The following is a 27,790-nucleotide window of genomic DNA, read 5'->3' as shown; positions in this document are numbered from 1 at the left end:
CAATCAAAACTGGACACTTCCCAATAGTATAGTAGTCACGCATCAACCCATGCGGCTAAGGTGGCCGCTGATTAGCTGCCGTAATATTACAGAACTTATTTCCCGCCGAAAATGCCGTTTGAAAATATGGAAATTTGGAGCAATAACTGCGTTTCATTTGAACTTTACTTTTAGTTTACATTAAAATCAATAAATAAGCAATACTAAATTTCGAAGTAGTATTTATTGAGGAGAAATTTCCATTTCCTCTTTCATTTTAACTCCACAATGAAAACTATTATTTTTCGTTGAGAAATCATGAATTTTTTATGAAACTACTGCAAGGTGCATGTTTCACACCATTTGTTTATGATAAAATATTATTAAAATAAAATCTCTTCGGATATGTTTAGTTAAAGCTTAGAAAGTATCTTATGAAGTTTTTCTAATTTTCTGTTGGCGTTATATAGTAGAAATAACGCCGACTCATCGACATGGGATTAAGGATGCCAAATGGAACGACATGGGATTAGAAATAATTTAGGGAATGTTTGATCCACAAAATGGCATCCACAAAACGGCAGGGTACATAACGTTGGGTGTTAAAATCTTCTCTAGAAGGATTTTTTATCGACCTTCTTTGGTCTAAGTTTTTGGTTCGTCGGGGCTATTTTATTTCGCTCTCCACCATCCATTTCTGGAAGGCATCCCCCTATCCGCCACCTGGCGACGCGTCCTCTAGAGGTTAAAAGCTCCTCCGAGGGCGCTCAATTGGCTAGTTATGAGTATCAGATAGTCAATATTTGTTGCCGAAATTTTGTGACAGAACGTGATCTCATCTTATAAAAAGTAACAGCGCTCCAAATTATTTCAACTCGAGCACACTCTCCATCTCTACGTCCATTTCTACGCTCCATTTTAGAATATGATCCTATTTTGTATTTCCGCTTGAAAGGTATAAACACGAATATCCATCGATCACATGCCATCAACAGCCATTGCCAACAAAGAGTATTCCCATCAGATAAAGAGAAACAGCGGAAGTAGTATTTTTATGTGTGTGAGCCCAGCGACGCTCTCACGCACAGCGCAGGGTTTGCTCTGTTTGCTCTGCTTGAGCTTATTTGTCTCTTGTTATCTCTTGAATGTCTGGCGGGCTGGCGGGCTAGTAATATCTATTTGGCACTATTTGTGTAAGCGTTCAAATTGTGGTGTTTCAGTTCGGAATCTTCACTCGTCAATATTACACTTACTCGTAAAATAAGCGCGCTAGATCGGTCGGTCCAGTGCCCGTGTCTGTGACTGTGCAAGTACATAAACACATGCGCATAAAAAGCAACTACACGAACGCATACATACATTCACCTATGTACATATATGTATATAATGTACAAAAAAATTTCCAAAGTTTACAAAGTGAGCACAACTTTTCAAATATTAACAAATAAAATAATAATAATAAATCTGCTGGGTGTAAGTAATGAAAGAAGGGCGTGTGGGAGCAGAGTAGGAGAGAGTGAAACCAGAATCGTACAAAACATAAAACAATTCGAAATTCGGCACTCAGATATTCTTAGCAGTGTATATATGTATGTATGTGTAGCTGCTTAATGAATTATCTGAATCAAAAAGTAGTGCAAATACACGTGTGTGAGGGTGTGTGTGCGTGCCTGCCTGTGTTGTGCAGTAGCGTTGAGGGATGTGTGAGTACATCTTCAGTGCAAGCAGAGCATCGAAAGCGGCTAATAATGAGCGTGTAGATTTTTGTGAATGCGTTTGTGCATGCACATGTATGAGAATATACGTATTTGTATTTGTAAGTAAGTAGCAGAGTGATAGCGGCGATGCTTGCAAATTGGTAAATGCATACTAATGTGCAAATATAGACAGATTAATATAGTATTTACATGCATACATATTTACTGAGTTATTTAGCTGCCCACTTTGTATGCACGTAGATATGTATGTATGTATGAATGTTTTCAAAAGATTTAAGGGAAATCTTTAGTATAATGAAACACGCTTTGAAAAAAAATGTTGTAAAGGCGTGATAGAGGGGTGTATCGCCATCTTAAAACTGAGGCTTATAGTTTTTAAGTAATTTATTGTTAAAGTTGTGTAATTTAGCAAAAAGTTGGTGTTGCCAGACACGTCAAACAAGAACGAAGTTCGCATGCAGCGACGTTCACTGGAAGGTTGTTTGTAAATACAGTACTCCCAGGATTATCCGTCAGTCAATGTAACCCAGCTATGACGGATAATCAAAAATGACGGTTAACAGAAACAAACCTCCAGATTGTGTACAGAATCGAAAAGTACACCGAAATTTTGAGAGAAATGAACAAACGGTAAAATTTACATGATTATATCATTATTTTATTACGAGTTTAGTTTGTTTTTGAAAAGAATTCAGTTAGTGTCTTTTGCTTTAGAGTGACTTGAGTTTTATTCTTTGCGAAAAGATGAAATTGGCGCAAACGAATCGTGTCAGCCAAGCCGGCTTCATCTTGCATTTCATACCAGACGATAAATTTCTCTAAATTTGATGCAGCAATTTTGGCTTCTTGTCTTAGAAATGAAGCAGTCGGATTATGACCATTTTCATTATTGTTATCTGTTTCATCGTAATCATCATTATTTTCTTCTTCATCATTCACTTCATTAATTATTTGTTCGTCAGTCAAAAGCTCATAACCACAATCATTTTCGTCACAATTCAACCATTCATTGATCGTTTCACTATTTTCCAATGGCAAAGCCGAAGATGTACTAGTCACAACATCAGCCACATGAGACATCGTCACTGTTATTCGAAGGCGATTCTGTATTTGGCCATAGTTTGTTCCAACATTTTTACAATGTTGTCGACGATAACTCAGACCATGAATCAGCTACATTATCAATTGCGTTTTTAATGTTGTAATTCTTCCAATAATCTGCCAAATCAATATTCTCTTGCGAAACGAGGTCCTGAATAAATTTTTTCCGATATCGATGCTTTAAAGTTTCAATTACTGATTGATCCATGGGTTGTAGAACTGCAGTTGAATTCGGTGGCAGGAAATAACAAAAAATATTACCATCATCACTTTTTAAATCTTCAACTGGATGTGATGGGGCATTATCCAGAACCAAAACTGCTTTCTGTGATAATCCTTCCGACATTAAATAATTTCGAACATTTGGAACAAAACTGTTCATGAACCAGTCGCGAAAAATCGTTTGATCCATCCAAGCATTCTTTTGAGCATAATAAGCCACAGGAAGAGCATTCATGTTTGATTTTGTGTAACAACGTAGACGTTTAGCCGTATGAACTACAACTTGAATTTGCGCTAACCATCAATGTTATTCGTTGCTTTTGCATTTTCCATCGAGGTGCATAGCTATTCACACAAAAATCTAGTGTCTTTTTTGGGAGTGCTTTATAGTTCAGACCCGTTTCATCAGCATTGAAAACTTGCTCACGGGTAAAACCATGACTTTCGACGAAAATTTTGAAATTTTTTGTGTATTTTTCGATTTCGTTGGCACCTATGGAGCTCATCTTTTCACCTTGTATCGAAACTTCCTTCACGCCATGTCGATTTTGCTAGCCATACAACCAACCTGAGCTAGCTTTGAAATCCTTCGGACCTCCTAGTTTTTCATTAAAAAATAATGCCTTTTCTTTCAATATTTGACCAGATAATGGAACGCCTTTGCTCCGAATTTGATTAAACCACAAGAATAATGCTTCATCGACTTTTTCATTTAATGCCTTTTTCATCGTTTTGCGTTTTTTTGACCGACCTCCCAAAGATTCCATCGACGCAGCATATTGTTTGATTTGAGTGGCATCTTTTTTAAAATCTTAAATCGTCGTGCGTGGAATATCATATTTTTCACTTAATGAAACAATTGTTGAACCTTTTTCTATTTCCTCAATAATTTTTAATTTCGTTTCAATAGTGACCACTACTCGTTTACGCTTCGGTATTTTTTTTGTTGTTGAAGACTCCATTTTAAATGTCTACTCATCATGAAATTCAAATCAAACTGAAAATCTCATTGTACTGAATGTCACATCGAAAAAGAATTCCAAGAATTTGTTTTGGGTAGAATGGACAAAATAACAGTTACTTTGTTCTGCTGCGTTCACACGTATTTCTATCGAGCGAACGAAAACAAAAGAAAATCAATGAATAAAGTGAAAAACAAAAGTATTGCGCGAGGAGTTTTGTTCCAACATGATTTCGACCGTTTCATGACTATTATTGCAATATGTATTGTGGAAAATCTTAAAACGGTGACGGTTAACAGAGGTGACGGATAACAGAGAGACGGATAATCCAGGGAGTACTGTATGCAGTATTCTTTGCTTTAGTTGAAAACTGAGAAATATTTTCGAAAATATAAACATATAAAATTGAATTGTACAGGAGCGTCGACTAGAAGGGTTTTTGTAAATTTGTAGAATTTTTGCATAGAACTTTTTTCTGCGTGGGCGGCCTTGATCGCTCTTCAAAAAAATAACCCTCATCAGTGCAACTCCGGCTACGCCATCCACTTTGCATGCATTTATGAAAGTTTCCAGAAAATTTAAGCATTCATTTGTGTTAAAAATACAACTGAAACTTAAGTGATGAGTTGTTTCAAAATTTCAATGCAAATTCGATTAGGCGAAGCTTTTAAAATGGATTGAATATCACCGAGTTCAATGAGAAGTTGGCTAACAATACAAACATTAAGAAACACATGCAAACATATGCATGTATGTATGTATGTATGCATGTATTTGAACAGTGTTATCTTATTTAAATATTCCAAGCTGTATCAACAGTCCCTACTCTGGTAATGGCGAAAAGTGTGACTAGTAAAAAAAAAATTCTTCAAAATTATTATTACGTTTTATTTGAAAAATAAGATAATTCAGGTACATTTCTTCTTCTACTCGATTGCCGCGATATCCGCTAAGCGATTTTGGCCGAGTTTAACCAAGCGCGCCAGTTGTTTCTTTTTCATGCTAAGTGCCGATTTACACACAGAGACATCTGGAAGAGAGTCACTGGAAATTCTCTTTTCATGTTTCATTCGCGGTCACACGGGCAAAATTGTTTTCGACAACATTTTGGCGTTTACTACTTTAGCATCTTCTGGAGCGGATATACATATTTTACGACCCGCTAACATGTAAAGCGGAGAACGTTCGTCAACAGTTTCTTAAATATTTCAATGAAGAATGCAAACTGGTTAAATATAAATATGTTGTTTTATTTATATATAAAAAAGTATATATACATTTTTGTACTTGGATAAAAACAATTAAATTAAAAATACTTCATATATAAATAATTAACTTAAAATTAACTTGAGTATCTAGAAATGGGGGAAAAATTAGAATTCAACATAAACATGCCTCATAACTTTTTTAAATTATTTCTACTTTACTAGCAAAAATAATCCTGCATTTCCCAAGCAGCGTTCTGATGTTTGTCATCGTTGATTTCTTTCGTTCGATTGAAGACCAACACAGTACTCAGAACTTTCTCCCACAAATGAAGAAACGAATGAAGCAACTGTCAAAAATTGCTTTAAAATTGGAAATACGAATAAGAAGCGCAAAGAATGTTGCCAGTACGGGAGACAAAATCCCTCCTCTCTCCCGCGGCCGTCCTTCACCACCGAACAAAATGTTTCCCTTCCAAATGTTTCCCTGTGTAAATGGCCACTAACTGACGCCAGTTGGATACACCAAGTGTCCTGTTCCTGTTCATTTCAAAGCAGAGAAGACGTTTTTCTTCCTCTGCTACGACCAGTTGGTACCGCATGGAATATCTGCCAAGCCAGAGTGTTTGTATTCATTCGGACGACAGATACAAACAGCACCAGTCCTGCCAGGTTTACCCATTTCGGTAAACTCTGTCAATACGATTCCTCCATCTAAACTAAACCTCTTTCATTTACAAAGCATGACAACGGTTTTCAATCGGAAGTATTTGCAATGCTTAAAGCAGCGGATTGGTTAATTGACGGCGGCTTAAAATTAAGGTCTGCAGTGACAAATACTTACATACTTACTTAGATGGCACTACAACCGTACTTATGTCGGTTTTGGCCGAATCTAAAACATTGCGCCATCCAGCTCGGGTGCTGCCAGCTTATGCCTTACTTGATCTCCCCAACAGAGATTGGGTCTTCCTCTTCCTCGTCGTGCATCAGTGGGTTCCCTCTCGAACGTGCCGTGCCGGAGCTCTTTCGTTCATCCTCGAGACATGGCCAAGTCAGCGCAGCCGCTGTATTTTAATACGCTTCACTATGTCCACATCTCGGTATAGCTCAAACAGCTCGGTGCTCAATCGGATACGGAACTCATTATTGCCTATGCAAAGAGGGCCAAAGATTTTTCGGAGAATTTTTCTCTCGAACGCCATCAGTGCTCTCCCATCAATTGTCGTCATCGTCTAAGCTTCTGCGCTATATACAAGGACGGGGTTGATTAGGCTTTTGTACGACGATGTTTTCGTTTTTCGAAAGAGGGCTCTACTTCTGAATAGCCTACTGAGCCCAAAGTTACCCCTGTTGGCAAGAGTTATCCTTCGTTTAATCTCTGAGTGACAAATAAGCTGCTTTAGAAGGCTTAGAAACCGCTCGCACCAATTTAAAAATAGTCCAGATACGTCAGTTGAGCTTGAACTTATGTAGGTGCCGCGACACTGTAGTGTTCAAGGCTATGAACTGGCTAATGAATTGGCGAGCTGCGATCCTTTTCAGCATCCTATTAGATCGGAGCTTATTTTAGGCCCATTCATAGTGGGAGCAGTCGAGTACATAAAAGTTTTCGCTAATGAAGTCATAATAGGGCAAATTACGGGGCACAAATCATGGAGTCACCATAGACACCATCGACGTTTCGCTGTGCATATTTTGTTTAGACCATGAGAATTATACAGGGTACTTGGAAAATTTTCGGGCATCTACAATTACATCCCATTCCATATACAAAGTACCCGGACGACTAGCGTTATTAATTACTTCGGTGCAAAGTGGTTCCATTACTAAGCTCAACATTCGTTAGTGTTCATGCGCAGTTATGTAGAAAGGTACTGGCTTTTATGTTTTTACAAAATCCGCGAGGTTGGAACACTGACTCGCTAATCCCACAAGTGAATGGGTACATATAGAAATGGTGTTAAAGCGCGAGGCATGTTTTATGCCACGGCCCCACTCTGATGAAATTCGGGATCGATCTCGGGGAAGTGTCATTATAGGAGATTGATACGGGCCACTTGATGGCCCAAAGTCAAAGAATATAAAGCATAGATACCAGATAGTACGGAAGAGTTCAATTCTGTGCTACTCTCTCAATATGCATCTGCTGCTGGCTTTCTTGAGCTCGATATTCTTGCCTTTATATAAGCCTGTCGGTTTGAGTCCGCCAAAATGAATACGTGTGAAATGAGCAGTTTCACAATTCTGCCACAGTTGCCAGAACTCACTCATTCTTGCGGGTTTATAAGTCTTTGGGGGTAAGGTGCAGGCTTTTGGCTGACGTCATCTTTTTTTGGTGTTGTTATAAGAACATAAAATATGCTCCATGAATGTTTGGAAAATGTTTCTAACTAACACTTCTTGGCCGGATGTAATATCGAGTCGTTCAATTGGCGTAAAATCTACTCTCACGCGAGCATACTCTCTATCTTTAATCATGCCGTTCTCGCAATTGTTACTATAAGAATCAGCCTCTTGTTTAAACTCGAAAATATACTTATACATCTCTCAAATGCCAGTTTTTGCTTTTTCTTAGTCGGAATAGCTAGTAGTGATCGTCCTAGCTCCTCAGAAAACCCATTTGCCGTTCGGAGTCGACCTAAGACTGTAGGTCCCTTCATTTTTGGAACGACATCAAGACGCATACCGCAAATAGGAGGTGGAGCTCGGCCAAACACTTAACAGGTGTGTACGCGCCAGTTATTTATTTAGTTTATTTTTTATTTGGCACAGCAGTAGAGCCCCAAATGCTAATCGAAAGTAAAATTTCGAAGCTTTACGATGTCTACAAATGTCCCCAAAACCATTGAACTTGCTTCAGAAAAATACGCAAAAGCAAGCAAGAATTATGGACACTATGAAACTGATTTTAAATCAGTCAATTCTATTCAGTATGTGGCCATGCCTTTATTTTCTGGATCAAGTCAGCCTACGTTGCGTAAGCCGAAAGTAGAAGGAGATAGAACTAGGTTCCATTAGTACGATAGTTGGTGATGATACCACTGGATACTGTTTAATAGGAACACATGGAAAACGTTTGCGGATTCGCTCTAATGACTTATATCGCAGCTGCAGGAACGAAGAGCAGGTTTAGAGTGTTCAAAATTTCCTCTGCCCTCTTCCGGTCTTGGCAGAATGGGACATCGCTGTCTGAATTCTTATAATTTCGAGTGTCTGACAGATTTAGAACTCCCAGCCATCTAAAGCCTTGCATCGTTTTTTTAGGACATGAAGTGGGGTCCCCACATTGGGAGGGAATTAGGGTGGAAGCTTTAAGCCTAAACTAGTGATATCACTATAGGCCCCCAGGACTAAGTGGGCACCCTTATGAGGAGTGGCAACTACCGTAACCTAACCAAATCTATCCTAGTTAATTCAGTACATTTTCACAGAGTAATGCAACATTTGAACAGTATTTTCTAGACTTTCATTGCAAAATATCAAAAATTAAACGAGCAACAGTGAATCTCCGAAGGCGTGTAAAAAATATGTTGTTTTGCGGTATTCGTCATAACTTGCAACATTGGTTGGTTGGTTGGTTAGAGTGGTGATTCATCCAGAATCCAATTAGCTCTTCCGCGCCATTTTGTAGCCACATCCTCGTTACCAACTTGTTTACCAGTTATTTACAGCAAGACTATATCCAGTCTGTGCGGTTTAGGAACCTTATTAGACTGTTGACGTCTAAGCCAGACAGCGGTTGGCCCAGGGTTAACAATCTGTCCTTCCATAGCGCAGGGCATTCAGAGAGGAAATGGAAGATTGTTTCCTTTTTCTCCGGTTGCTTACAACTGTGACAGTATGTTTTGTGAGCGATGCCCATTTTGGCTGCTTGTTCTCTGACAGGTCAAAAACTGTTATGACTGCCGTTAGTCTACAGGCGTTCCGTTGTTTCATCTTTATCAATGTCGACGATTGCTTGAGGTTGGAGGTGGGCCATAACGTCCTACTAATTTTGCATTTCGCTTGGTCTCTCCATCTGCAATCCGCCATTCGGAGGTACAGGGTTGCCAATATTCGACGGACCCATCTGGCAACCCTGTATCTTTTGACAGGGACGTCAGATCGCTTAATGACATACCGCGTTGGAAGCGTCAGTCCAAGCAGATTTTTACCATGGAACAGTGCATGCAACGTGAGCGCTCCAAAATTGTTGAAATTTACATTCAACAAAAGAAGTCAATTGTGAAAACTCAACGTGCGTATAAAAAATTTAATATTGAGAAAAGTGCGCCTTCAAAGAACACCATTAAACGTTTGTGCGAAAGGTTTTCAACTGGTGATGCTTTTTCTAATCCAAAGAGGACAAATTGCTCTTGTACGGGCCAGAGCTGAGACGTCGCCAAGGACATCCCAAAATCGCCGCTCTCAGCAGTTGGGCATTGCTCGGACCGCTTTACAACGAAATATCCGCATTGATTTGCATTTATTCCCGTATAAGATTCAATTGACGCAAAGATTGTTGCCTGCGGACAAGCCGCGTCGATTGAAATGGACCCAAAGAGTCATCGAAATCCGTCGGGTCCGTCGTATAAGGGCAACCCTGTATTTTAGAGAATTTGTATTCTTGACTGCACCTAATGGTGTGAATACCGGTTCTGCAAGAGCCAGTCATCTTCTTTTTCGTTATCTTCAATGTTCCGATGTCCCGGGACCCAGATTAAGGTTTCTTTATGGTTTTCACTCAAGGTGGTAAGGCTATTCCTACTTTGTTCCACCACTTTAGGGGTTGTTGTAGTCGAATCCAGTGCCTGGATTGCAGCTTGGCTATCCGAAAGAATAGCGATATTACCCTTAAATGAGAAATCTGTGATTAGTAGCCTACAAGCTTCCCCAATTGCCAGTACTTCTGCACTGCTGGTATTAGGGAGACGCAACATAATCCTCTGAAAAAAAGTAAAGAGGTATTTATTGAACGAAATTTTTCTCGAGGTATATCTGACAGGATTTTCTCTTTGATTTTTAAATTGTTCGTAGCATTTGGACCCAAAAATCGACTAACTGATTTGTTATTGAAAAACGAATAATTATGAAAAAAAACAACAATGGAGGTTCAAAGGATGCAAGGTGAAATATATGAAAAAGTATTGATGGATTGCAAGATTGTTGCATTCTGTTAAGGGGATCAGGCTTGTATTTTGATTTATTGATGAATATTAGGAATGCCATTTCCTCAGTATTCTAATCGAATTGCAAATTTGGAGGTTAGAACCGCCAGAGCTGGCTTTGCGGTGCATCACTGTTTGTATATACATATAATCTTTTTTATTGTAGAATTAAAAGTGTAAAAATTTCATAAGAAAACAAACAAGTTGATTTGTAGTATAACCCACAACTCAAATTTACCACCTTCACAGGGTTTTTACTACTCCCTTGCATATAAATCACTTCTTCTTCTACGTAGATTCAGCCGCATCTTATAATATGGCATAATTCGAATTTTCCCGAGAAGACCAGTGAAAAACACATTTGCAGCTACTTTAACAAAATTTTCAGTTGAAAAACTAATTGGCTTTCTATGTAATTTAATTAATATAAATATGTACTTAAACCCATATACATATTCCCAGAAGTATTACCTATCTAAAGTGTTTAATTCAATAAAATGCTATTGATGAACTGCAAAATTGTTTGTAGTAATTGCCATCACATTTTATTTGTATATATGCAAGTACTTGTAGGAACATTAGGGTGGTCCAAAAAGTTTGTTTCTTGATGCTACTCCCCATATCCAAATAATTATACTATCCTACATTGTTAATATTTGTAAATAATTAATAAAATTAAAAAAAATTTGAAAAAAAAAAATAAAAAATATTTTTTTTAGTTTTTAAATTTTATATATTGCAATTTTGGTGAGTTTTCAGAGTTCCTATAAAAAGTAAATTTTGCCTTTTTTTGTTGCTATTTTAAAGCACGGTGCATCCCTCTTTGGCCATTTGTGAAGGAAAATCAAAAGAGGGCACTAAATAATATCCAATCTAGCCGTCTTCGATTCGCTGCTTCTCTGCTCGCTATATCGGGGCGCTGGTCACTTGACGAAAAATTTGCATGTGAAAGCAACAACAGAGTTATCGAGCAAGATTCGATGCTAGCGAGTATGGTTATACCTCATAAATCTGGCAAAACTCACTATTTTCAATGCTGCCAACTCTCTTTCAAGAAAGCTTCATTAGACCGCGTTCATACGGGGATAATTTAGTTGCTTCAGCTTTGTGAATTCTCTTTTGTTGTTGATCGTCGTATTTACCCGTGGCAACTCCGCTGCTTTTTGGTATACAGTCAACAACAATATAGAGAAGAACGAGAACACAAAGGGTGTTGGCAGAGCACGGGCATCACAAGTAACGAATTGATGCAAAAACGGTTCCCCGTATGAACGCGATCTTACTAACACTAAGTGCTTCCACACAAATGAAATTTTTGGCAGCTCTTTTCCGGCGCTACCTATTTATACCTTTATCTATTCGCCCTTTTCGAACGCTTGGCGAATCGAAGAGTTCTTCTGTAACCATTTTATACGAAATTTGGCGAAAAACAAACAAATTTTTCCCATAGGAATTCAATGGTAATTTACAAAGCATTGGCGGTACAGGTAAATATAGGTTGACCAATTTTAAATTGAAATAAAAGAACGAAAATTCAAATTGATTGGGCAATCTTTATAATTTTTGTGCAGCAACATTCATGACATTTATTTTTTAAAGATAATCCCTTTCAAATGTTGGCCGCAACTGCGACGTAATCCCCCCATCCGTAAATCGAAATTTTAATGACTCACTGCAGGACTTCGGTCGGTATCTCGTGAATAACTTAGTAATGTTGGCTTCCAATACCTCAATGGATGTTAGTTTATCCACATAGCATTTAGACTTTACATACCCCTACAAATAAAAGTCCAAAGGTGTTATATCACACGATCTTTGTGGCCAATGCACTGGTACGAGACGAGAGATAAATTGCTCACCGAAACGACGACGCAATAAATTCATTGTTTTATGGGCTGTATGGCAAGTAGCGCCGTCTTGTTGAAACCAAATATTGTGGAGTTCATTCGCTTCAATTTGCAGTACCAAAAAGTAGTTTATCATGCCGCGATTGCGTTCGTTATTCACTGTTACATTGGCTCCAGCCTTGTCTTTGAAGAAATATGTGCCGATAATTCTCCAGCCCATAGACCGCACCAAACGGTTGTTTTCAATGGATGGGATGGCTGTTCTTGAATGGCTTCCGCCCAAATACGGCAATTTTGCTTATTGACTTAGCCATTGAACCAAAATGGGTCTTATCGCTGTACACCATTAGTTGGCCTGAGCGCGCGATGAACACTTCCCGCAGAGCGTCGATTTTCGTAATACAATTGAACGGTTTGTAAACGTTGTTGAGGGGTAAGTTTTTCCCTGATGAAATGCCAATGAATAATAAAAAAAAATTGTGTATAATAGTTTGATAGTAGTCACGCGTGATCTGTGAAAAGCCCCTATTGGATAAAGTACCTCCAATATGATCACCCTTTACAAGATCGCGCAAAATTAATAATTCATTTTAATTTTGAAAAACTTTTTTACTAAATAAACAAAAAATTTTGGGTGATGAAATTTTTATTGCGACCTGCAGCTGTGTAATTCACAAGTGTCAAATATGATTTAGGTACCTCGCTATAAAAAGATTATAAATCTTCCGATAGAGTGATTAATTTTGCGCCACTTTGCATTAAATAAAAAAAAGTGTGTCCAAATTTTTGGAGCATAGAACAAATTGAACTGGTAGCATGAAGAAAAAAAGAATTAATGTTTTTGGGTCGTCCTAAGATGCATATGTATGTATGTATGTATGTATATGTATTTCATGTGAAATTATGGCATCTAAATTTCGCAGTTCAGCATTTAACAACGCTTAATTGGGTTCAAAAGTGTAAATTTGCAAATTAAATGTGCATATTAAAAATGTGCGGTGTTGTTGTTGTTGTGCTTGTTTTATTGAGCGCTGCATTTTCGTTGATTTGTATTTTTAGAAACAAGCGTACATTTGTAATGCATACGAGTATACTATACAATTTATAAAACTACATACATACATACATACATATGTACATGCATATATACGAATAAAAGTAAGTTCGAACTTACAGCTGTGTATGTGTGTGCGTGTGTGTATTATACTAGCTGTAGTAAGTTCCACTCTAAGCCAATGCATTTGAACGAGTATGACATGGTTAGTTCATGCATATACATACATACATATGTACAAACACCCCCCTCAACGCCCTCCACAGCCGTGCTTGTCTCAATTAATTGGCTGTTGGCGATTTTTCGTTGTGCGCTGCGCCACACCAATCGCTATAGCAACCAACGTGTTGTCTCCAAATAGGCAGTAACCACTTTACAATACACATGAATGTATGTATGTACATTCGTGCACTCATACTGGCATGTAGATATGTAAATGCAAGCATTGCTTATGGCAGTCTTTGCTAAATATGCCACTAACCAGGTGTTGGCGAACGTTGCGCTTAAGTAATGTGGTGACGGTCAGTGACTAAGTTCGCCGGAAAGTCAATGCTCAAGTGTGGTAATGAAATTGTGAAATGTGATTTTGAAAAAAAAAAAAACAAAAAAAAAAACGAAAAATAAAAAAACAAAACTAGAAAAGAAAAACAAATACATAAGTGCATATGCATATATGTCTGTATGTATGCATGCACATAACACAAACGTATGTAAGTACATATGCAAATGCGTAAGTGATCTTGGCATTATGTATGCGAAATGCTCAGCGCATAGTGAAATCAAATCAAATCGAAAGAAATGAATCGCAGAGAAGTGCAGTAAAGTGCTGTGAGGCGAAGTGAAATGTGCAGCAAAGTATCGATGTGATCCGCATCAGTGCCATACGCACACAAATGTACTTATGTACGTGCATGCCTAGTGTTTGCCTGCAAATATGCCTCATAAGTATATAAAATCCATACGCGCATACATACAAACATTTACTTCTGCGCTTAGCATGAGACTACATTACAGCTATCGCGTTGCTATTACATACGGGTGTATGTATGTATGTATGTATGCTGCTACTATGTATATGTGCATGTATGTATGCATGAAATATCGTAAAGTAAAGACCAATGTTTTTCCCGCTTTGGTTCTTATCTCCCCCTTTGCACTAAACGGTCCTTTCCCGTTCAAGCAATACGTACCCGTATTTTTTGTATTTTTATAAACATACATACACACATACATAAGTATGCATTTATGCTTGTATTCATGTGCATGTGTATGCTTCATGCCCTTTCTTTATCTAAACGCGTTTCACTGAACTCTGTTTGACTGTCTGCCTATCCGTCTGTCTGTCTGACTGCCTGCCTACCTTCCAACCAGCCCGTTTGCCGCATATGCATTCTATGAGATTTATGCTGCACATAAGGCAACAACAAAAGGCACACCAGCACACACATATGCATGTATATGTATGCTGTATACACACATACTTACAAATACATATATGTATAAAAAGCTGCTACAGTAACGCTCATGTTTGCTCGGTGGTACGTCACGGTCACCCGCAACCGTTGGCTGGAGGGAAACTTAAAAAAAAATACTTCACGTACTCGTATTTTTTTCGGTTTCGATTTGGGGTAATTAGTTGGTCTATAGCTTCGGCTCGGCACCACAGTTTGTTTTGGTAGTTTTCCATCTAGGTGATCCAGACTTTGCGCACAAGCAGGTATGAGGATGAGAAGATTCGACTACGTTCTAGTCTTGAGGTCGCATTTTGACGCTGTCGTGTCCGCGGACGATGTACCTTGAACCTTATCTCTAATCGGTGAGTTGCACTGCTAGTCAGACAACATATCTGCTCCTCTTTCATATAGCAAATGCAATATCTTTTGGGGTTTCAATTTATCGCCTTTTTCTCGCATCAGAAAAGATTTCGCCCTTTCAGAGCAAATTTGCGGCAAATGTGAACCAATTTTTAATCAATAGATTCTTGATGTGCAATCCCATGAATTTGTCGAATCACCAGGTATAATACTAGTGTGAGCGCGCCCTCCACAATGCAGAGTCGGATCTACATTTGCACCTCTATATGCGACCGCACCTGTGAAATTGGAACAACCTTTATTTTCGTCTTCAGCCAAAGTTCACCTTGGTTGCAAAAGCAGTTTAAAGGAAATCCAACAACAAATCCCGACATTTGGGGTTTTTCATCTTCGCTGCATGGGTACTAGGGATTGGCTTTTTATGATCCAATGCCTGTGTGGCCTTTATTTCCTTTTGCTAACGGCTTAACAACTTGCGTCGTCGTCAGGCGGCACTGGCTCCGACAGGAAGGTTTGCTTTTTGTAGCTACCCTTTATTCAGTTTTGCCGTCTATAGGATTTATTATTGGCCCAGCTGCGGTATCCAAAGGAAATTTTTTCCTCGTGGAGCCGCTTATAATATTAACTCCACACAATGCGCGTATGTTTCTTCTACAAAGCGGTTTCACTTAGTGTAAGAGTCCTGCCCCCACGATTTCGAAAGTTGGCGGCAGTAGCTTTTATATCTCATCTTTCTATTATAAACTGTGGACGAATAGGGTGGAAGTCCACTAAATTCCTTATCTAAAGAGTACAGCACTGGGTAATGTAGGTGTAATTCTTCACTTTTGAAACGACTCCACTATCGCCTTGTAGTTTTAGGGTATCAGATATCAACTTTGTTCCTCTACTTACAGGCTATATCTACTCTGGAGTGCCGTACTTAACGGTCTGCTGGAGGAGCTGGAGGGGAGGGGCTGTAAGGTGATTGCCTACGCGGATGACGTGGCACTTATTGTCAGAGGCAAGTTTCTAGATACTCTGATGGAACTGATGCAGGGTTATCTGAATATAGTTATATATTGGACCGCAAATCACTGTACACCCACGCTAGGTCCGAACGGACCTTTTTCTACTCACATTCCCTCAAGGGATGAGTGGGCAGGGTGCAATATTTGGCGGCAAGACATGGCAAACATGTTCACGGATGGCTCGAAGTTGGACGGAAGGATTGGTGGGGGAGTATTCTGTAAGGGCCTCCCATCAAACTTAAATTTAGGCTCCCGAACCACTGTAGTGTTTTCCAAGCGGAGGTATCCGCAATTAAGGAAGCGGTGGACTGGTTGCTTACTTCGGTAATTACCTTTAAGGAAGTAAATATTTACTCCGATAGCCAATCGACAATTAGGGCTTTGGGCTCACTGCTTGTGCGTTCGATATTGGTCGAGAAATGTCTGGCTTCTCTCTCGATTGCATCCGAATACTTCGCCATCAGGCTCATTTGGGTTCCCGGTCACAGCGGCATAGAGGGAAACTGCTGGGCTGATGAGCTAGCTAGACAGGGAACTTTGGAGACGGTTTCGTCGCGAAATGAGAGAATTGTGGTCTGCTTCTGGAAAGATGGGCCTCGAGTCAACTCAGCGAGCGCTGGGCTAGTGCGCAAACGTGCAAGGTCGCGAGATCCTTCTGGCCACGGTTAGATCGGGGACGTTCGAGGGAACTCCTAAGGCTAACAAAGCCCCATCTCTCGAATTTGGTGGGTATTCTTACCGGATATTGTCAGGTGTTCATGCCGTGAGACTTACGGATATAGACCTACGGATATAGCCGGTGTAAATATCATAAATTTGGTGAAGTTCATCAGAAGCTTGTTGCGGCTAACTACAAACACAAATCAGCCACCGTCGGCGTCGTCGTAAAATGTATGGTCATCATCGTCTCTAAACCTAAGGCTCCTTCTTCCTTCCCTTCTCCTTTCTCCTCTTCCATGTATGGCACCACAACGGACGAATTTTCAATATTTGTCCAAGTGTGCCCTTAGCTAGGGCAGTCATTTAACCTAACTTAACCTACAGGCTATATGCTTCTTCTTCTTGATTAGAGCGAAAACCGTTTGAGCGATTTCAGCAGAATTTAACTAACCGCGCCAGTCGTTACTTTCCCGCGCTAACCAATGGTGGTTGGACACTCCTAGTGAAGTCAAGTTCCTCTCCACCTGATCTTTTCAATGAGAAGTAGGTCTTAAGTAGGTAGGTACGAGAAATGGTTGAAGTACCACTCTGGCACTTCTCAAGTAGCACTAAATCGCCGTTTTGATACCATTTTTAGACCTCCAACAGGGAGATAACTACAGCTAGCCAGAGCTGTTGATGTAATGGAGAATATTGATGGAACTTAGGTTGGAGTACTACCACAGGCTATTGAAGAAGGGAGCACCCCGTGACCTGAATGGTAATTTACAGAGAAAGTGCTCAACAGTCTCCTTCTCTAAAAGGCCCCTTCAGCTTATGCAATGGGGGTTAAATGGTAAACTTAGCTTTTCCGCATACGTACCTATCGTCCAATGACCGGTAAACACAGCTACGGGTTTGGACATTGAATGGCGTGGAGTTTCCAGAACTTCGTCCTGCGTTTACTCTACTGGGGTCTCTCCAAATATCACACGAAGAAATAGAGCTCCATTTGTTCTGTGCTTTTCTGTGCAATAAGTTGTGCAATTCCCTTTTAATAACAGTCAGAGGGATGCCCATGGCCAGTTAGGAGACCTCTGAGACCAATTCAGTCGACCCCTTCCTGCCAAGCTCATCTGCATTTTCATTTCCCTCTAAGTTCCTATGTCCTGGAACCCACATCAGAGAAATGTTACCTGCACAACCAAGATATTTTATCTTCTTACAGGAGTTGACCAGTTTGGATCTGCATCATGACGTCGTCAGTGCCTTAATCGCAGTTTGACTAGCGGAAAAAGTTGGCTTTTCCCCGTAGCAAATATATTTAGCACATACATTCAACGTCAAAAGAAAGTGTACACCATATATTAACAAGTTTTGACTATTTATTTATTTTATTTTTAATTGCAATTACATATGCTTTTATAAAAACACAATCCATACTACAACAAAAACCATGTAAAGTAAAGTTTCGAACTTTGTATAAAATTTGTAAAAATTCGGCAAATTTCTTCCAAATCTCAAACTTATTACGGAGATTTATAAAAAAAATCCGGGTATACAGTTTTATAGATCATTGAATTTTGGTGTAATAAAGTGCAAGTTTCAAGTAGATGAAAAATCACACTGATTTTTGAGAATTTTTTTTGGTCGCGGTCTTGTGCATTTTCTTCATTTAACGCCTATTTCACATTTTTTTATATGGAAGAGAACAGCCGTCAGCAGAAAAAAATGTCAAAAATCAACGTAATTTTTGAACCACTTGAAACTTGCGCTTTATTATATCAAAATTCAATCATCTATGTATAAAACTGCATACGCGTAATTTTTCTAAAAATGTATATGTGTACTGATGGAGTGCCTTAGAGTTAAATGCAGTTGATGTTTCTGATAAGCTTTTCCAGGTAAAAAATCCACTCGCTGAAAGACGATTTCTATTCGTATCTAGAACCAATCGAATAGTAGATGATCAGAGATCTACTAGGCCACGGTGGCTGCAAAAGAGTTCTGGTAAATACGTTTAAGACACTCAGAGCTCAAGAAATAAACCAAAGAGTATCTTCAGAGACTCAAATTAACCACGGCTCAACCGGCTTACTATACATATGGATATGTACGTGTGCACTACATCTACATACATTCATATAAATGTATTTACAAACTCAAATAACTCCTTTTACCGAGCCCCTTCTTCATTTCCTCATTAGCGTTCCCACTAAGCTCCTCAGCTCGTAACCAATGAGACAAAGACCTCAAATAAAGCTTTGTGATAGTTGCTTGCCAATCACCTCCAATTGAATTCCTTTCCTTTCTCTTTAATCCACACAAACAATGATTCATTCATTCAATACTTGCGATCATTTTATTGATTACTGTATACAGTACGCCTACTTGCTGAGAACTTGAGCTCAGTTATTTGCCTTGCCCGTAATACTTGTATATGTACATACATACTCGTATAACTATCGATTGCCAACGGTGTGGAGGGCAAACATTTCTGATATTACCTGCAATTTATTTTACTTTGTAGTTCTTTGTAGTTGTAGTTCTGCAACAATGCCAACAGAAGACTGGTTTCATCACTGATGCTCGTGAGCGCACACACATACACACACACTCATACAAAATTAAAGTAATACTCAAACACATGCGTACCAAATGCGCGCTTCAACACACATACATACTATGCCGCTTACGTAGCTTACGTTGCTTACGTTAAGCAGTAAACTCGCTTAGAGACACCATGCATTTGCTTGTGTTTGTGTATATGTACATGCATATGTGTCTTATTTGATTGCTGGTATGCCTGCAGCACTCTAATACAACGACACGACGTACAACCGAGCGAGATCAGAGCGTGGCTAGTGGCTGATTTGGTAGTTGCTTGACAGTTAGGCAAACGTGTGATGGCCACAGCAGAGACTCAACTCAACTCAACTTAGCTCAGTAGCGCGGCACAGCTCAAATCAAGTTTTAGTTTTTCAAGCGTTCTGATAGAAATTCGGTATTCAACTTTGTTTTACAACTTGAATGTAAACAGTGGGTATTTTTTTTTTTCTTAGCTATGGTTATATATTTTTTATTTTAATTTAATTTTATAAGCAGTTAATTTTTTGTTTTTAACTCGTTCAGTGTCGTGAATGCTTTAGGCGTACATTTTTCTTCTTCTTCAACATTCAATGTACATATGTACGTTTATATGGATGTGAGTATGTAATTAAACATGTAAAGTGTATCTACGTACATGCCTACATGTGTATTTACATATGTATTATATTTAATGTTGTGTGTAGCAAAAGTGTTGAGCGCATAAAAATTGTATAGCGCATGTTTGATTGGACATTGAAGACGCCCCTCACCAAGCACGTAAGCCTCCACCACCACCACCACCACCAGCACCTGCACCAAAAACAACACCAGACGATGTAGACTACGCTTCAGTGAATAACTCGAATTTCCGTGTTTTTTTTTTTTTTGTTTTTTTGCTATGTAATTTGTTTCCTTTCGCAGTACTTGTGCAATCGTAAAAGTGTGGAAGAAATAATTAAAAGTGTTGTTTGTTGTGTTTAAGTGTAGAATGTCTAGCAAAAAGTATCAAAAACTATCAATAGTGGTGATTCCATTACGATCGACGGGAGGTGCGTTAATGGGTGATTGTATGAGTGTCGGAGATGCATATGTATGTATGTATGTGCTTATGTATGTTTATTTATGTGTATGTATGTATGTTTGTATGCTTATATGTTTGTATGTATATATGCATTCATATATGTATATATGTATGTATGTCTATGCACCTGTTTTTCTATTCAAAATTGAACTTAAATGTAAACGTCTTTCCAAAGCCAAGCACCTCTGCTACCTCATGCTATTCAACCTTCTTATTCAGCGACACACACACACACACATACATGCATACATATTTATTTAGCAGATCATGTAAACAATTTTTGTTGTTTTTTGTTTTTTTTTTGTTTTTGTTTTGTATTGTATTTTTGCATTCGCTTATTTGCCACAGTTCTCATTATTACCATATTTGTGCCAAAACGATTGTTTATTAGCGTATTGCCGTTTTCTATTGTATTCATTGTTTATGTTAAGGAATTGTAGCATTTATTAGCCATGTACGATTTTCCGCAATGTACCGCTAATTCCATACGATCACTAAATTATTCGACCTCTCTTCGTCATTTATGTGCATACACACGTACATACTATAAATTTGATGGCATGTGTAATATTCTCTTGCATATGTTTGTACGTATGTATGTATGTATGTATGTATGCTCGTATGTAATACTTCCAGACGTCGAGTGGTTGGAGGCTTCGCTATGGGCGTTGAAGCATTTTTTATAAATTAAGGTATAGGGTGTGTCATTAAGAACACATATTTCGAAAAAACGGAGTATTTTATTTGAACAGTTTTTATAATTTTATTGCATAAAGGAAGGGACAAAATTATAAATGCATCACATATTGACAAATTTTGACTATTTATTTATTTTTAAGTTTCAGTTATTTCTTTAAAAATATGATTTGTTCTATAACAAAAACTTGGTTAACAAGGTTTATAAAAAATTTGGATCCAAATGTCAATCCTGGCACTTCCGCCAGAAATTCCCCTGCAAACAAAATATTAACCCTTTAGGGACGAGTGTCGGCATATAGCCGCCGAAGCCGTTTTACCGTTGCGGACGTGTCGGCATTTAGCCACCCAAATTAGTTCGTAGCTGTAAGGCTCGCGAAAGCTGTGGTTCTGAGCGATAAGATACGCATAGGTATAGTAAAAGAGTCACGTTTTTACTCAAAGACATTAGGAACCATTAGCGATGAAGTTTTAACTTCCTTATAATATAAACTTACGATGTGAGACGACGGTAGAGTCAGACCGCATTTCAGTTGTTCCATTAAGTCTCTCAGGGTCACTGCCAGCGGAACCAGCAGGCTTTTTATATATTTTATATTTTATCCTACATACGATGGCTAAGCAATCTAGAGATGAAACGTCAGATAGTGGCAGTTCTGACGAATAATACTTTGAATCTGTTAAGTCGGAAGATGATGGCAGTACTCCGCCATTTTGAACAATACCACACAATGCCGGAATATAAAACGTATACATAAATACCACCAAACTTCTTTTTTTCAATTTATTTGTTTATAATTATTTTTTGATTTTATGAAAATTTTTTCTTGTGTTAAATAAAGCCTTAGTTTTTATAACGTTCAACCAATTTCTTTTCTTTACTACGCACTCCAATACCTCTCGTCCTCCGCGATGCTCGCCCGTCGAGCGGCTCCGGGTTAAAGTAAAAAAAAAAAGCTAAATACACTGAAACACTTCTACTGATTTAAAAACATTTTTAATAAACTTCTTTATATATAAATTGCGTAACAAAAACAACATAAATATCATGAAAAAATTCACGTGCGATTGTGATTAAAATTTTATTTAAAAAAGTATATATAATAGTTTTTTTTATTGTACATAAAATTAGTCACATGGAAGTATTGCTTCAGATTCGCTGATATCGGCGCTTGGCCGCGAAAACCACTTTTTGTTCCTTGCAAATGCCTTGTTTTTTTTTTGTAATTATCTTCAAAACGAAAATTTTTCCTAAATCAACATTAGCATCAATTATAAGACTAATTAGGAGCTCAAAAAACGTTTGAAATGACAGTTTTTTCACTTTGAATGTTTATGCAGGTCACGTTTGATAGTATGGAAATGGCCATATGGAAGAAATGCGCAATACCGTCAAAGAAAAAGAGCAGTCGTCCCTCGGTAGGTAATGACAAATCTCCGTGGGTGTTTCTGCCAGCTCATAAAGATATATGCCGTTCGGAGACGGCTTGAAACTGTATGTCCCTCCATATCTCGATACCAGCGCCATCTAGTGGTGTAATTAATACATACTGCTGTGCTCCTCTCCTATATCTACATGCATATATCGTGCAAAATTCGTTAAGGGACATAGGAGAAAATCGTAAATGGCATAAAAATACATACATACCTAGGTCCCACTATATTCGAGTTGTTTCAACGAAATTTTCCTATGAAAATTTGGCTCGTCCAAATTGAAGATTGTTTTTTTTTTGTATTTGCATCCATAAAATTATTACACCTGTCGTGAGACAATAAGTAATTTAGTTAATAAGAAAACAAATGAGAAGAAAAAGTGATATTGAAGGGCCATTGCCCAAAAGGTCATTTAACAGAATAAAGAAAGCATAAATAACATTAATAAATAAAGCGTATACGAAAAATATTTACAGTATAACCTTACAATTGGACTACATATAATATAGGTATTATGCAAGATCTGTTGATTTTTTTCTTTTAAGGCGTCTTTCACTGTATTTCTCTACACTTGGGAGCCCTCTCATCATAGAGTTTGTGTACGTCAGTAACCTTACACTTTTGCTTTGAAATGGCCTCAAAGCGCCCGATCTTCATGCCGCGGCAGGAGCACATCGTCCTCAATAATTTCGTCGTTTCGTGTGATATTTGAAATGTATCATATTTCTGCAGAGTGTAACTAGAGATTTTACCTACCGCTCCTTGCTCTGATAACGCCTAGCCGCTCTCTCGTCTTAGTACGAACTTTTCTCCCTCTGTATCTAAAGTAGCAGCCTGCTTTATAGGCCGAATGTTTTTGCGAGGTTAGATACTCTTTCACCCAATAAGAAAAATCGTTGTTTCGAAAGGTACATGCATTTCAGGTTTGTTTTAATTATTATGTTGTGCGCTTTGATGAAGATCTTATCAAGCGATGAAAGGCTAGAACTCCACATTTAACTTGTGATTTTCCGCGCTTCATTCAGCTGGTGTTCTTATTGCAGAATAAATCGCAAAATGTCATTCCTAGTATGAAGTTCTAGCTTAAATTCATCTGGCTTGATGATTGGACGCTAACCGTTCCCACAATAGTAGATTCTACGTTTACGCAACGACCCGGATTCATATCTGGCCAACGACTGTCACTCCTATAGTATTTCTCAAACATTTATGGGGAATATTTATATTATGCTATTAGAACAACAACAACTTTGGACGTTTATAACCTTAGTAAACGGTTGAATGGAATGCAAACTATTACATCTACCAAACATAACCTTTCTCTTGGTATTCCAGTGATTCAGAACGCCACATTTCTCAGTAGGTGAAAGAGTAGGAATTGGAAATGGTCGTGGTTTTGTGCTAACTTGAAAGATTCGAACGTTACATAGAGTAACGATAAAACCTTTATGATGTGATGCGATTTTTAGTAAATATCCCATAGACGATCGCTCTTCTCCGGGTCTTATATGGAATTTTAAGCATCTGGCGCAAGCTTACCTCCTATTTCTTTAATATATCCTAAGGAATTCAGATTCCGGCCGCCGTGGCCGAATGGGTTGGTGCGTGACTACCATTCGGAATTCAGAGATAGAACGTCGATTCGAATCTCGGTGTAAGATCAAAAATTAAGAAAAAGTTTTTTCTAATAGCGGTCGCCCCTTGGCAGGCAAAGGCAAAATCTCCGAGTGTATTTCTGCCATGAAAAAGCTCCTCATAAAAAAAAAATCCCAGTCTAACGGTTAGACGCGATAGAAGTGAAACCTTCCGTAAAACAAACTGAGAGAGAATGAGACGAAAGCAGCATTAGGAGCGGGATAATTATAGGTTCCTTATAATATTGCTATAAAGTTCATATTTTATTTTCTTCATTTTATTATTATTCATCCTCAATGTTTTCAATTTCAACAAATGATACGAGTGGCTTATGATAGCTAAAATATGATTCAAATGCTTTGGTTTCGATGTTGTCAACATATCTTTGGAATACCGCGTCAATTGTTGTTTTTGATCGTGTTGTCGATTCAGTGCGATTGTTACACATTTTTAAATTGAATGTTGTATTGAGAACGTCAATTAAAGGAACCGCTGTGTCCAATGCAAAATTTACGTTAAAATCGCCACTTAAAATCATTGGAACTTTATTGTAATCTTTTCTAAGTATCCGCGATACTTCTGGTGTATACTTTATTAAATTTTCGTGAATGAATTCCGGGATGCTATTTATTGATTTTTTTTCTGTCGATATTCACAACACTTTTCTGCATTATTTTTCGGCATAATTGCGGTAAATATTTAAAAATGAAAATATTTACGAATATAAAAATACACACGCGGTTGCTATTATGAGTGTCCCCAGCAAAACCTGCGTGACCGAAACTCTAACACAATTACATTTTTTTGAATGTTACAAACACATATGCACGCAGGTTTTGCTGGGGCGTGACCGAAACTCTAACACAATTACACATATGCACTCGTATTTGTTTGAAAATCGACTTTTTTTTTGGTTCTCCGTCACCTTTGGAAAATGTGTAAACAGTAAGCAAACTTTATTCAAATATTTTCCCTCATTTTTGCATCAGTAAAATTAAACAAACGCCGTAGCCGAATGGGTTGGTGCGTGACTACTATTCAGAATTCACAGAGAGAACGTCAGTTCGAATCTCGGTGAAAACACCAAAATTAAGGAAAACTATTTTTCTAATAGCGCTCACCCCTCAGCAGGCAATGGCAAAACACCGAGTGTATTTCTGCCATAAAAAAGCTCCTCATAAACATATCATAAAATAAAATAAAATAACTGTATAAAAAAAATTTTTTTCTTGTGATTCGAACCAAGGATTTTGGATCGGAAGCTCACAATGCTAGCCGCTCGGCTATCGCGCCATGCTGTCGGCGCTGGTCTAAAAGTTATTTAGTTCGTCGCTACGTTTATATCAACATATATATTAATATAACGCTTCGTAGCCAAGAGTGTCGCTTTTTTCGTTTCATCGAGTCTGAAATCACTCCCAACGATTCTAAAGAAGTTTTCGCTTCAAAAATATCTGCCGATCGGAGTCGGCTTGAAACTGTAGGTCCCTCCATTTGTGAAACAATATCAAGACGCACACCACAAATAGGAGGAGGAGCTAGGCCAAACACCCAAAAAGAGTGTACGCGCCAATTATATATATATAAAATAATTCAGATTCCGGTAATCACTATGTAATTTAATAGGAACTAGTAAATATTCGCGACCACCGTACTCGAATATGATGGTGGGTGACTACCATTCGGAAGTGTTCAAGTTTGGATCTCTAGGCATGAAACATTAAATGGTAGAAAAAGTTGTTTTTACTTGCGGTCGCCTCTCGGCAGGCAATATTAAACCTCCGAGTGTATTTCTCCTATGAAAAAGCTCCTCAATAAAACTCATTTGCCGTTCGGAGTCGGCTTTAAACTGTAGGTGCCTCCATTTGTGGAATAACATCAAGACGTACATTACAAATAAGAGTAGGAGCTCGACCAAACACCCAAAAAATGGTGTATGCGCCAATTATATATCTACTTTGTAATATATATATGTATAATATCTATATTTATAATTTAGACCAAGATCTTATAAAATCTTTGGTTTGAGACTTCCCTAAGTTTGCAATAAAAAATGTATTTTGGGAAAATATTACACAATTTTATTAGTCATTGGACGATTATTTTTAAATATTCATTAAACGACTTGAATGACATCTGCTCACATCCCAGCTCGGCGCCAGTGTTATACGGAAATCGACGAAAACAAAAAATCACTGCTATTAAGTGGGTCATTGTCGCTATATGAGGTTTTTCGATTTGGAAGCCAGAACGGATATCAAATTTTCATATTCTACTGAAATTTCACAACTCCACAAATATTATTACCAACAACGAACACTCAACACCTGAACCAGATACTCGCACGGTATGCGCAGAGTGCCAACAGCCGATAAGACGGCGCGTCAGTCGGCCACCGCGGAAAGACTTACGTACTTCAAATATGAAATATGAGATGGGTTGCAGTCATTATTGCTCGCGTATAGCACAGTATTCGTACAAACTACTTAACTGCAATATTTACATACTAAAGTATTTACATGTTACTCATACATACATACATATATACATATATACATACATAAGAAAGATAAATTTACACTGGCATTAGCAACTGCACTGACATGTTTTTCTTTCCTTCTTATTTTTTTGCAGTTTTAATAGTACGCAGCGGCGGCGGCGGCAAGTAAGCATTACAACTACAATAAGAGAAAGTTATGTCCAAAGCAACTAATGCTGGCAACAGCAGATCAGCAGAAGAACGTGACCGCCTGACAGATGGCGAAAAATCACGCTTTTCCTATAGATACAGGCCTTTTTCTAGTCTTCCACGTCGTTTCGCGTCCGCGAAGAACTGCACAGAGGCTGATGAAGAACGCTTGACTAATTTGAGAAATGAGCGAATCAAACTAAGAGAGTCCTCAGCTAAAAGTCTGTCTCGGTTGAATACGCTTAACTATGATAATGTAGCAGTAGATTTAGATGAGAATAGTTTAAGCAGCACACAAAATGGCTTTCGAAGTAGTGGTTTAGATATTTATCCTGAAATAAGTAAGAGTTCGGGTGCCATCTCAATGGAGATGGAGCAGTTGGCCGATATTAAGCGAGAAGATATTTTTCCGAAAGAAAAATCTTCGGCTAATTTATCGTGGGATAGCTGCGATGACCGAGAGTCCATGAATTCCTCGGATACGAGCGAATATTCTAATGACGATGCGACACGAGTGCTCAATGAGCTGGACACAATATTGGACATACACAGTGCTGCACAGTTAACAACAACTAATTCACTAGAAACTAAAGTTGAAGACTGTTTATTGGATTTAGATAATTACTTAGAAGAGATGGATGATTATAGTTTTAGTAATAATGATGAAGAAGATAAAAGTTCGTTAGAGTTAGAACGTTCGCCAAGTCCCAAACATTTACCTACACGACAACGCAATCGGTCGCTGCCAATGAGTCGTAAGAAGAGTACACAACTCATCACAGAGCGGGAGGATTCCGTGGAGGCGAACGCTAACACGGAAAGAATTGAACGCGGCCAACCAATGAGACGCACAATTACACATCCGAAAGAGAAGAAGTATGAGGGTAAGTAAGTCCGACTTACAAATTTCTGAAATCATACACAACCTATAAATCTATACTAAATTGAAAAACAACTTTCATTTC

General features: G+C 38.3%; 1 protein-coding gene across 2 annotated transcripts in view; it reads left to right on the top strand.

The window, feature by feature from the left end:
- The first annotated feature begins 1,212 nt into the window (after positions 1 to 1,212).
- LOC129244480 (sodium-dependent transporter bedraggled) overlaps positions 1,213 to 27,790 on the top strand; it is a 34,881-nt gene continuing 8,303 nt past the window's right edge. The window contains exons 1-2 of one of the 2 annotated variants that reach the window (XM_054882123.1): positions 1,213 to 1,395; positions 26,771 to 27,709. In XM_054882123.1, coding sequence (XP_054738098.1) covers positions 26,833 to 27,709 — 877 coding nt within the window. In that variant the 5' untranslated portion in view covers positions 1,213 to 1,395; positions 26,771 to 26,832. Of the gene's footprint in view, positions 1,396 to 19,649; positions 19,741 to 26,770; positions 27,710 to 27,790 lie in introns of those variants that run through there. The other variant, XM_054882124.1, reaches the window with a different exon arrangement.

Source organism: Anastrepha obliqua, chromosome 4, assembly GCF_027943255.1.
Source record: "Anastrepha obliqua isolate idAnaObli1 chromosome 4, idAnaObli1_1.0, whole genome shotgun sequence".
Classification (NCBI taxonomy): domain Eukaryota; kingdom Metazoa; phylum Arthropoda; class Insecta; order Diptera; family Tephritidae; genus Anastrepha; species Anastrepha obliqua.
This window is presented reverse-complemented; position numbering and strand designations above follow the sequence as displayed.